General features: G+C 36.6%; 1 protein-coding gene and 1 pseudogene across 4 annotated transcripts in view; both read right to left on the bottom strand.

Annotated features, from left to right (window-relative positions):
• Positions 1-3,279: 3,279 nt before the first annotated feature.
• LOC150015453 (large ribosomal subunit protein eL30 pseudogene) lies at positions 3,280-3,629 on the bottom strand (annotated as a pseudogene).
• Positions 3,630-11,329: 7,700 nt separating this feature from the next.
• CDYL (chromodomain Y like) overlaps positions 11,330-11,747 on the bottom strand; it is a 145,377-nt gene continuing 144,959 nt past the window's right edge. For all 4 annotated transcript variants that reach the window (XM_090269827.1, XM_090269829.1, XM_090269828.1 and 1 more), the window contains one exon: positions 11,330-11,686. In XM_090269827.1, coding sequence (XP_090125953.1) covers positions 11,528-11,686 — 159 coding nt within the window. In that variant the 3' untranslated portion in view covers positions 11,330-11,527. The remainder of the gene's footprint in view (positions 11,687-11,747) is intronic.

The raw sequence follows: 11,747 nt of genomic DNA, 5'->3' as shown, positions 1-11,747 counted from the left end.
CAAATGTAAGAAAGTGAACAAAAGAAAATGTAAGGTATGAAAATGCAATTGCAGTGAATATTTTAAGGACAAGCATTTTCCTTCACACTATATTTTTCTCCCTACCTGATCCCTCCAGAATTTGACATTTTGAAGATGTAAGTAATGGCATAAGGGTCTTTGCATAAAACTAATTAGACCAGTTGTTAATAGAGGTTTTGTTAACCAAGACTTTGACTGGAATGTCATGCCTTAAAGGAGGCATGCCTGGGCTCTTGTTGTTACCAAAAAGCCCTGAGGAACTGGGATTGACTTTTGAAGGTAATGAAAGCCCCGAGAAAAGAGGCCTGGTACCTTGGTTGGTTGTGTGGTTCAGGGTAACCTTTCCAGAGAAAGAATGAAGGTTGCTTTCCTGAAAGATGGCTAGAAGGGACTTTAAGGCACAATGGAAAGGACTTGGAAAAGCAGGTGTTTACAGGCAAGGGTGAATGGCAGGTATGTGGCTCAGCTTCTGTGCCCTGAAGGGCAGACTTAAGATCACCCTAAAGGTTCCTTGTGTAAGTTCCAGCAAAACAGACTTAAAGATCATATGTGATCATTTGCTGCTCATGCTGTTTATGCAAATGAACAGGATAAATTAAAACTGGACTTAATGTAGTCCCTTTAATGACAGGAGGGTAATCTTAAGGAGAAAAATTGCGATTCAAGGGAAATCACAATGCTCAGTGGTAGACTATAAACTAGTGTTTAAAGATTATTTTAAACTGTCTTTAAAGTTTATTTTCATTTAAAGTTTGTTTTCATTTGAAAGTTAAGTAGGTCTGTGACATCATCAAAGATGCTTAATTTACAGGCAAGAAGAATGTCAAATGCCTTGCAACTGGATGTCTTCCCAATAAGACAGTCTTGCAGATTTAGAGACTTGTATGTGGGTTATGTTGCATAAATTAACATGTGTGTTCTGTTTTCATAGGGCATAAGCCTATGATCTTATTACCTGAGTGATTGTCTGTATGTACAGGTCTCAATCCTGTCTGCATTGCTGCCTCCTGAGACTCAATGGTTGGGCTGAAATAAGTAGTTGGGTTGGTGAAGTATGGGGTGGTCTGTGGGCTTCACTTTATCCCTTTGAGTGCCATATGTAATTCAAAATTTGGATCAACATGAGAAAAAAATCATATCAATATATAACCTGAGGTACAAAAAAGGAGAACAAAACATAAAATATGAATTATTCTATTGTTATTTACATTCATAGCCATTGAAAAAAGAACCACTGGGAACGACGCTGGCACTTTTGGGAAAATTTGTCAGCATCGCTCACAGCGACATTGGCACTCAGAGGATTAAAGCTGATTTCTCTTTTCTATCCTAATGGCTTGGATAGAAAGGGTCCAGAGGTCTGAGGTGGGGAAACCTAAAATATTCCCCTCAGCTCCAACTAATAACAGTGGGTAAAAGGGCTTTGGACAGGTGTGACGTGCCTTGCACACCTTCCTCCAAAGAAGCCTTTTTTTTTTCCCGAATGTGGGACATTGAAAAATTAATACCTGCCTTTTATCATTTAGTGGTTATGGTTTTATTAATGCCTTTTAACCCTGTTGCCAAATCTGTTGCTCCTAGAATACAGGATGCCAGCTTGTCAAACCAAGCACGCCGTTGTCCGGGGACAGCCAATTGACCTGGAGTCTGTAAGATCCTTCCCCATGTGGGAAGGCCATCCTCCCCCTCAACCCCTGCTCTTATTAGGGATTTCTGGACCCAAGGGTAGATAGGGTGATGACCATGTCCAGCTTGAAGCAGCTAGAGGATCATGAGACCTTCGCCCATTGTCCTTTATAAGATTATAAAGTGTCTTAAGTCTGAGAGAGAAATTGTTACAGAGCAGGGTACCCCCCAAATAAAGATATAATTCAAATACCATAAATTAAATATTAAGTATATTTAATAGTTTTTAGTACATTCACAAGGTTGTTGAAACATCACCACTAATTCTAGAATATTTTTTAAACAGATTTTATTTATTTTTAGAGAGGGGAAGGGAGGGAAAAAGGGAAAGAGACATCAATGTGTGGTTGCCTTTTGAGGGCCCCCAACTGGAGACCTGGCACGTGCTCTGACTGGGAATTGAACTGATGACCCTTTGGTTCACAGGTCAGCACTCAATCCACTGAGTCACACCAACCAGGGCAAATTCCAGAACATTTTTATCAACCCAAAATAAAACCCTGTACTTGTTAGCTGTCAGACACTCATCCTCCATCCCTCAGTACCTGGCAACTACTAATCTATTTTCTGTTTCTATGGGTTTGTTTATTCTTCACATTTCATATAAATGGAATCATACAATATGTGGCCTTTTGTGACTCGCTTCTTCCACTTAGCATAATGTTTTCAAGGTTTAACCACATCCTGGTGAGTATTAATACTTCATTCCTTTTTATTGCCAAATAACATTCCATTATTTGGATATAGAATATTTTATTTATCTGTTCATCAGTTTGATGGACATTTTGGTTGTTTCTATTTTTTTACTATTGTGAATAATAATACGATGAATATTTGTTGCCTATTTTTAAATTAGATTGTCTTTTTTATTGTTGAGTTGTAAGCATCTTTATATATCCTGGACTCTTATCTCATACATAATTTTCAAATAGTTCCTCCATTTTTTGAGTTGCCTTTTCACTTTTTGGTAGTGTTCTCTGAAGTACAAAGTTAAAATGTTTTTTAATGGAGTGCAGTTTATTTTGACTGTGCTTTTAGTGTTATGTTTTAAAAATCATTGCCTGATTCAACATCATGAAGAGCTACATCTATGTTTTCTTCTAAAAGTTTTGTACTTGTAGATCTTAATTTACATTTTTGATCCATTTTGAATTATTTTTTAAAACTTTTACTTACTTGATTTTTTTGCATGTGGATATCCAGTTGTCCTAGAATCACTTGCTGAAAATATTATTCTTTAAATGGTCTTGGCATCTTTGTTGAAGATCAATTGATGATAGATGTATGGGTTTGTTGGACTCTCAATTCAATTCTATTGATTTATATGTCTAGCCTTATGCCAGTAACACACTGTCTTTATTACTGTAGCTATGAAGTAAGTTTTAAATTTGAGAAGTTTTCACCCTTTGTACTTTGTCTTCACTTTCAAAATTGAACTCGCTATTCTGGATTCCTTGAATTTCCATATGATTTTTAGGACTAGCTTGTCCATTTCTACAACAAAAAAGGCATTTGGAATTTTTTCTTAAACAAAGCTCTGGCCAGTTTTATTAAAGAAAAATTTTGCATGATTTACTTTTCACCAGTCTGTTTCGGCATGTTTCTAATGATATCAGAGTCACCTGGATTGATGATAGCCAGTGTGTACACTCTGTAGTATTTTCCACACTCTGTGCCCAATGAAATATTATTGCCACTGTAGTGATGAACACCAGTCTTGGCAAACACGGCATCATACTCTAATTCAGATTTCCTCAAGGCTGGACAGTTGTTGGTAAGGATGACCAGTTTTGCTTTGCCTTTTCTGATCATCGTGAAAGTCTGCTTGTACCCCAGCATGTACTTTCCACTTTTCATAACCAGTTGGAGCCTTGAGTCGATCAACTACAGGGACCATTTTTTGTCTTCTTTGTGGCCACCATCTTCCTGTCTTAGGTGCAGGATGGTCCTAAGTCAAGAGCAGCTGGATGGCCGGGTAGCAATAAAGCGGCAGTAGTAATTTTGATAGGGATTTTAGTGAATCTGTAGATGAATTTAGTTTAGCCAGTTTAAAATGTCTTCCAATCCATGAATGTCTTTCCACTTATCTGGGTGTTTAATTTTTTCCCAGGATTGTTTTGTAGTTTCCAATGCACAAGTCTTGTGCTTCTTTGATTAATTTATTTATAAATATTTTACTTTGATTCTATTGTAAATGGAATTGTTTTCATAATTCACTTTTAGATATTTATTGCCAGTATATAGAAATACAACTGATTTTTGAATATTGATCTTGTCTCCTGTAACTTTACTGAACTAGTTCTAATAAGACTTTTTTTTGTGTGTGGATTTTTAAGCATTTTCTATATATAAGATTGTGTTATCTGCAAATAGTTTTAGTTCTTCCTTTACAATCTGGATGACTTTTATTTCTTTTTAATTGAGGTATAATTGACATATAACATTATATTAGTTTCAGGTGTAGAAGGTAATGACTCTATACAGATGCTCCTCTACTTAAGATGGGGTTATATATATCTATTAATCCATCCTAAATTGAAAATATCATAACTCAAAAATGCATTTAATACTACAACTGATCATTGAACAGATGGCTTTGAACTGTGTGGGTCCACTTGTATGTAGTTTTTCAATCAACAATCTGAAAAAACTTGCGAATGAACCATGTAGCCTAAAACAACTATCGACACCATGAACATATAGTATCGATAGAGTACAGTACTATAAGTGTATTTTCTCTTCCTTATGATTTTCTTAACATTTTCTTTTTTCTAGCTTACTTTATGGTAAGAATACAGCATATAATACATATAATGTACAAAATATGTGTTAATTGACTTTATGTTATTGGTAAGGCTTCTCTGGTCAATAGTAGTTTATTAGTAAAGTTTTGGGAGAGATAAAGGTTATACACAGATTTTTTGACTGCATGGGGGTCAGTGCCTCTAAACCCCATGTTGTTAAAGGGCCAACTGTGTCCTGAAGAATATCAGTTGTGTTCCCTGATGGGGAGCTACGGCTCACTGCCACTGCCCAGCATCACGAGATATCGTTATTTCTGGAAAAGATTAAAATTCAGAATTAAAAAGTTCAGGTTCAACTAAATGCATTTTACTTTCACACTATCATAAAGTCAAAAAATTGTAAGTCATACTATTACTGTAGACAGTCCATTCGAGCATGGAGAATCTCCCTCACTTGCCAAAATGATGCAGAAGGGTCTTATATCGTACACGCCAGAAGCTAGAAGGAAAAATGGATAGAGCCGCAGCACACTGAAAGCTATAAAGATGAATGGACAGGGTCTGAGAGTGCCAAGACCTAGTAAGATAGTTGATAGAAAAATAGTTCTCCCTTTGTTATCCTTATAAGAACTGAGGGCTTGAGCAGGAAGGGGGAATGGATAATCTTTGAGACCTGGGAGTCCACCATTCTCCCAGGTGTAGCACCTGAGTAAACCTCTTTCCTTTTGCACCAGCACCTGTCTCACGAGTTTGGCTTTCATTGCAGCAGGCAGCCGAACCAACATTTTCGGTTACAATATCATTACGAGTCAGGGACTGTTTTTATTTGTATATATTGTAAAACGATTACCATAATAAGTCTAATTAGAACCATTACCATACATAGTTACAAATGTTTTTCTTGTGATGAGCTTTTAAGATGTACTCTCTTAGCAACTTTCAAACATACAATACAGGGTTATAAACTACAGTCACCATGCTGTACATTACATCCCCATGACTTATTTTATAATTGGAAGTTTGTACCTCTTGACAGTCTTCACCCATTTTGTCTCCTTCACCACTGCCCCCACTCCCTCCTCCTTTTCACCCTGCTCCTGGCAACTACCAAATTATTGTCTGTATAAATGAGCTTGGTGTTTTATTTTTCAATTCTACATATAAGTGAGATCATTTGTCTTTCTCTGATTTATTTAACTTAGCATAATCCCCTTAAGGTTCATTCTTGTTGTCACAAGTGGCAAGATTTCATTCTTTTTTTTATGGCTGAATAATTTTTCATTGTTTATATCATTTTCTTGTCTAATTGTTCTGGCTAGAACCTTCAGTACAATGTTGAACAGAAGTGGCAAGAGCAAGCACCTTTGTCTTGTTTCTGTTTTTAGGGTGAAATCTTCCAATTGCATCATTAAGTATGATGTTAGCTGTGGGTTTTCATAAATGTCTTTTATTAAATTGAGGAAATTTCTTTATATTCCTACTTTAAGTGTGTGGATATTGGATTTTTCAAATGCTTTTTCCTGAATTTATTGAATGTGTTACATCAATTTTTGTATGTTGAACCAACTTTCATTCCCAGGATAAATCCCACTTGATTGTGGTGTAAAATTCTTATATGGTGCCATATTATTTGGTTGAGGATTTTTGCATATATACATACACACACACACACACATAATTTTAATAATTATTTTAAATCATTTTTTACTTTTTCAATTAGTTAACATAATTATATTAGTTTCAGGTGTATACCCGAGATTAAACATTGCATAACTTACTAAGTGATCATCTCAATAAATCTTGCACCCATCTGACACCATACCTAATTATTAGAATAGTATTGACTGTATTCCCTGTGCTGTACTTTACATCCCCATGACATCCCGCAACAACCAATTTGTACTTCGCAATCCTTCACTTTTTTCATCCATCCCCCCAACCCTCCTCCCATCCAGAAACCATCAAAATGTTCTCTGTATTTTTGAGTGTTTGTTCTGCTTGTTTGCTTCTTTAGATACAATTATTGATAGATATGTAGTTATTGCCATTTTATTGTTCATATACTATTTTTTAAATTATTCTTAGAGATCCTAACATTTCATATAATACTGGTTTGTGCATCTATATTAATAAGGGATATTGATTTACAATTTTCTTGTGGTTTCTTTGTGTGGTTTTGATAACGGTAATACTGTCCTTGTAGAATAGGTTAAAACATGTTGCTTCATCTTCAATTTTTTGGAAGCATTTGTGAAGAATTGGTATTGATTTTTTAAAAAAGCATTTGATAGAATTCATCAGTGAAGCTAGGGTCCTGAACTTTTCTTGTGGCAAGTTTTTGATTACTGATGCAATCTCTATAGTTGTAGGTGTATTCAGGTTTTCCACTTCTTCTTGAGTCAGTTTCAGTAGTTTGAGTCTTTCAAGGAATTAGTCTCATGTAGTTTATCTAATTTGTTGGCATACAATCCTCATAAGTCTAATTCTTTTTATTTTTATAAGATTGGTAGTACTCCTTTCATTCCTGATTTTAGTAATTTGAGTATTTTATTTTTTGGCCTGATAAATCTTTTCAAAGAACTCTCGATTTCCTTGATTTTCCATTTATATTCTCCCTTCACCTTTTTTCTGCTCTTTTTCTTCCTCTTGCTTGCTCTCTACTTTCTAGTGTCTTAAGCTAAGAGGCTAGGTACTGACTGGTACCTTTTACTTTTTTTTTTTTTTTCGTTTTCATTCATCTCTAAATACTTCTGAATTACTCTTGCAAAGGTTTCTTTACTGTTTAGAAATGTTTAATTTCCAATTTTTTAATTCCCTAAATTTGTTATTAATATTTTCTTTCCTTTGTAGTTGGGACATACTTTGTATGATTTCAACCCTTTTCAATTGACTGAGGTGCGTTTTATCGCCTAACATATATAAGGTCTATATTGGGGAATGTTCATGTGCACTTAAGAAAAATATGTATTCTGCTGTTGGGTGAAGAGTTGTATGGATGTGTTAGGTCTACATGATTTAGAGCAGTGGTCTCCAACCTTTTGTCACCGGGGACTGGTTTTTCCACTGACAGAGGCAGAGGCAGGGTAGGTGAGGGATGGGGCGGGTAGAGGCAGAGCTCAGGCAAGCTTTCCTCAGGTCCAGTTGGTAACAAGCCACCAACTGGTACTGGTCTGCAGCCCAGGGGTTGGGGATCCCTGGTCTAGAGTGTTGTTCAACTCTTCTATTCCCTTGTAGATCTGGTATCTTAGGTTTTTTTTCCTTTTCTTTCCAGAATGTCTCATAAAGGTGATATTTTTATCTCCCAGTTTTAGAATGCAATGTATATTTTATGAAAATAGAAATTAATGTTAAAACTCATTAGACTTCAACTTTTGTTTTTTACAAATGCCTATATTAAACAATTTTTAGTCACCTAAGAACATAATGTAGCTCTAAAAATCAGTTGGTTCTGAAATACTTAATTTTTTTACCCCATCAAAAAAGTAACTTTTAAATCAATTTTCAAGTTATCCAATGCCATTTTCAGAGCAGATATTTGTGTCATCAGAAACACTGTCAGAATATTCCCCACAGGACAGGGAGGAGTTTCCTGGAACATAGCCAGCACTGTCCCTGTGGCCCAGTAGTGAATTTTTTTTTTTTTGTATTAAGAGCTAAATGGACCGATCCAGCTCAACAGATGTAGTTGGTAGCCTATCAAAATTCTCTGGAAGGCCCAGCCTCCACTTGAAAGAAGTCCTATATTGTGAGCCAAGTAGCCTCAAACCAAATGGCCCACTTCCACCCACAGAATCACATGTCCACGGGGAGACCAAAATAGACTAGATTTTCCAGGCTACTCTCCTGCCTGACCCCAGCCCCAGCCAAGTCAAGCTACTTGCCCTCATCCAATACCCAAGATACATGTATCTCAGTGCAGAGGCTGTGACTTAATTGTTTTCGCGTGGAGCACTGAGGGCTTCCATAGCAGTCCAGGTGATTCAAATGTGCAATAATGTTTGAGGACCATTGCTCTACACTTCTCATAGCCAGTTTTTGCCTCAATCTGATTTTGGGAAGCAGAGTTGCTGAAGAAGCCAGGTCCACATAGTGGAGTGTGAGGAGCAGTAGCTAGGAGCTACTCCTGAATGCCAGGCCACTTACAAGGCTGTGTATGATGGGAATGTCCCCTGACCCCTCTGGACCTGTTTTGTAATGTCAAACCCTCATTATTGGTGCAAGTCTAAATTAGTGTGTCTGTGCTTAATGTGGTGACTTGAGATAAATAAAGACCAAGGAAACCCTTGTTCACTCTTGACCAAGTTATAGGGGCCCAGAGGAGCCATGTGAGCAGCCCTAGCCAGGTGCTCTCCTCATATGTCCATTTACATTGGGATATGAAATTCCCTCAAACATCTCCCAAGTTCAGGTTCTGTTGATTTCTTTATAGTATCTAGTCTCCCTGCCAGTGATGTTAGAAACCAAGTCAACCTCCCAAAAGATTTAACAGCCTCATTTTATAGTGATTATATATTATTACAATATATATTATTTCCTTAAAACTGAGTATCCTAAAAATACACACACACACACGAGCTGACAAGAGTTTAGAATAGAACCTGGTGCTTACTGTAGTGTGCTAGTCATTACTATTATGACAGCTGAGGAATCAAGGCCAAGGGGATGGCCCTGGTTGAAGACATAAGTGGGCAACAGTGCCCACCCATCTCTACTTCTACCTTTGAGGGACTGAGCAGTGTTTCAACCCAGGGGCTTGGAAGCACCAGGGGAGAGGACTGATAAACTGGGCCAGGCTTTCAATATTTATTTTGAATGTTACTGCCAAATTCTTTTCTAAAGTTCAACTGATTTAGACTTGCACCAATATGAGAGGCTGCATTATCTGTCACCCTCACCAAGACTGAGGATGAACCTACTGAATTAGCCTTATTTGTAAATTCTAAAAAAGACGTTACAATGTGGCAAAAATCTAGGTTTTGCCACCTTGAATTGGGTTGGAAGACTGGTCCTACCTGCCTAGTTACCCACATGACCCTGGGCCAAGTGTTTCATACCTCAGGTTCTTTATCTATAGAACGGAATGAAAATATCTTATGTTGTAGGTTTGAGTAGAGAATGCACAATAAGTTACAACTCTCTGTACACAGATTAAAAAAAAAAAATCAAATTCTCTCAATACTGAATCAAGAAATAAATCACAGAAGCTTGTATATGGTATAAAACTCAAAATAGGTAGAACTAGATAATATAAATGAGAAATATGCTTTGAAACAGAAGCAACAGGATGAATAACACAAAATTCAGAAAATGAAAGCAGTACCTGGGGAGGGGTGAGGCAGACATGACCTGGGAGGACACTGGTCATATTCTAGTTCCTCCCTCAGTGTAGTTACACAGTGGTTCATTATCCTTTATATTGTACAAATGTTTTATGCTCATATGAATATTTCACAAAAAAGATTACACATTCCATGAGAAACTTCAGAAGTGAATAAGTATCAGAGAAACATTTCAGATGTGTTAAGAAATATTAGTTTTATTTAACCATTTTCACAGCTGAATATTTATTCTATAAAAACTTTACAGATTGTACAGTTTATATATATTTCAAACTACGGAACGAAAAAGTAGGTCCCACAGATGCAAAAATACTGCACCAACCAATCCAAGGTAAAGGCAGATTTATACACTGTACAGCTCTTCACACAGCCAGGAGGTGGTCGGTTCTAAGTAAAAACTTCAAAACTGTACAAAAATAAGGTTTTGATTTTATTTCACTCTTCATACATTCAATATGGTTGCAAGCTCAGAAGCCTAACTAGTAAGAGGCATCTGTAATCAAGAATCAGTCCCCACTCCTGAAAGGAATGCGAATGTATTTATACAGGGCACTCTTGGACACCATACTGTACTCAGTATATTGTGTAGACATGAAAGCAGAGACCAAGAACATTAAACATTGAATATAAGGTAGTTCTTTTTTTTAAAAAGAAGTTTCTGCATTTAATAGTGCCAAAAGAATTTTAACTTATTAAATAAAATATATTCTAAGTGAACCTAAAAAATACACTTTATAAACATAAAAATACTTTTTTTTGGTGTAATACATCAATCTTATCTGCAAATAGAAAACCAAAATTGTATATAAAGTAGTATTTCTCACCCAGCAACAAGAAGTGTTGTAGTTATTTTTCAAAAAGGGTCAGAGAAACTATTTAAATCCCACTAAGACTAACTTATAACTTAGATATTCATACTTAAACTATTCAGTGATTCACTAATACTGCAGAATGAGCTTTCTTCTAGAGAGACAGTGGTTTCTTCATGTAAACTGGGTAAGAACCTGACATATTAACAGAGAAGAGAAGAGAGAATCCAAGATGGCGGTGGAGCAGGTGGAAGCTTACACTCACCTCCTCCCAGGACCAAACTGGAATTACAACTAAAAAAAAAGGAAAAAGTAATTGATTTTTTCCCCCTCACCATAAATCCTAAGTGTACTTTAGTCTGGGGGTATGTTTGTCAGTGGAGTTTTTTTATCAGAAACATCTGAAAAGGTTGTCTTAATTTTCATCTAAGATATCTGTACCTTTTTGGAGAAAAAAGCTCATCTCAGATTTTTCTATGTCTCTATTTGGGGCAGGGGAGGCGAGGCTGTCTAGTATCTCTTTAGAGTCTGTTCTAGAAGGAAAAAATAAGGAAACCAATTATAATTTCAGACTTTTCTGCCACCCCAAACCAGCAAAGCACACTTCTTTTCAATACAGTACAAGCCAAAGATAACAAAAATTAGAGCTTCAAAGAGCAGTCTAGAACTCACCATTATACTTTCATACTTGTGTAAATATTAAGTATAAAATAATAATGTTTGGACAAAGGAGCTTTGTAGTTATTTATTTTAAAGTTACAGTACTTAAAAACTCCTTGATAATAAATAGCTTGAATGTTTCAAGTCCTGCTTCCAAGCATGAGCTAAGAGTGAACTTGTTTCAGGTTGTGAAGATGGATTTAGGGCATCATGGAGCCCCAGATGTCCTGCTCTACAATTCCAGTGTCATCAGCAGGCAACCTGCCAATCAAAACTCATCAATCTTCCTCTGCAAGTACTTTAATATGGAGTCCATCCCTTGGGCGGAGCCCCAGATTTTCTTCAGCACTTCACACTCCCTCTCATTGGCCTGCTCCAACTCCATCTTCATGTTACAGCGCACAAGTGCTTTGGATTCCTCAAGCACCTGGACCAAACGACATGCAGTTAGTTAGCAGGGGGTGTGTCTGGAAGCACTGGCTCCATTT

Source organism: Furipterus horrens, unplaced genomic scaffold (assembly GCF_987537825.1).
Source record: "Furipterus horrens unplaced genomic scaffold, mFurHor1.1.pri manual_scaffold_3, whole genome shotgun sequence".
NCBI classification, from domain to species: Eukaryota; Metazoa; Chordata; class Mammalia; order Chiroptera; family Furipteridae; genus Furipterus; species Furipterus horrens.
The sequence above is the reverse complement of the archived record's forward strand: the minus strand, read 5'-3'. Positions and strand labels throughout refer to the sequence as shown.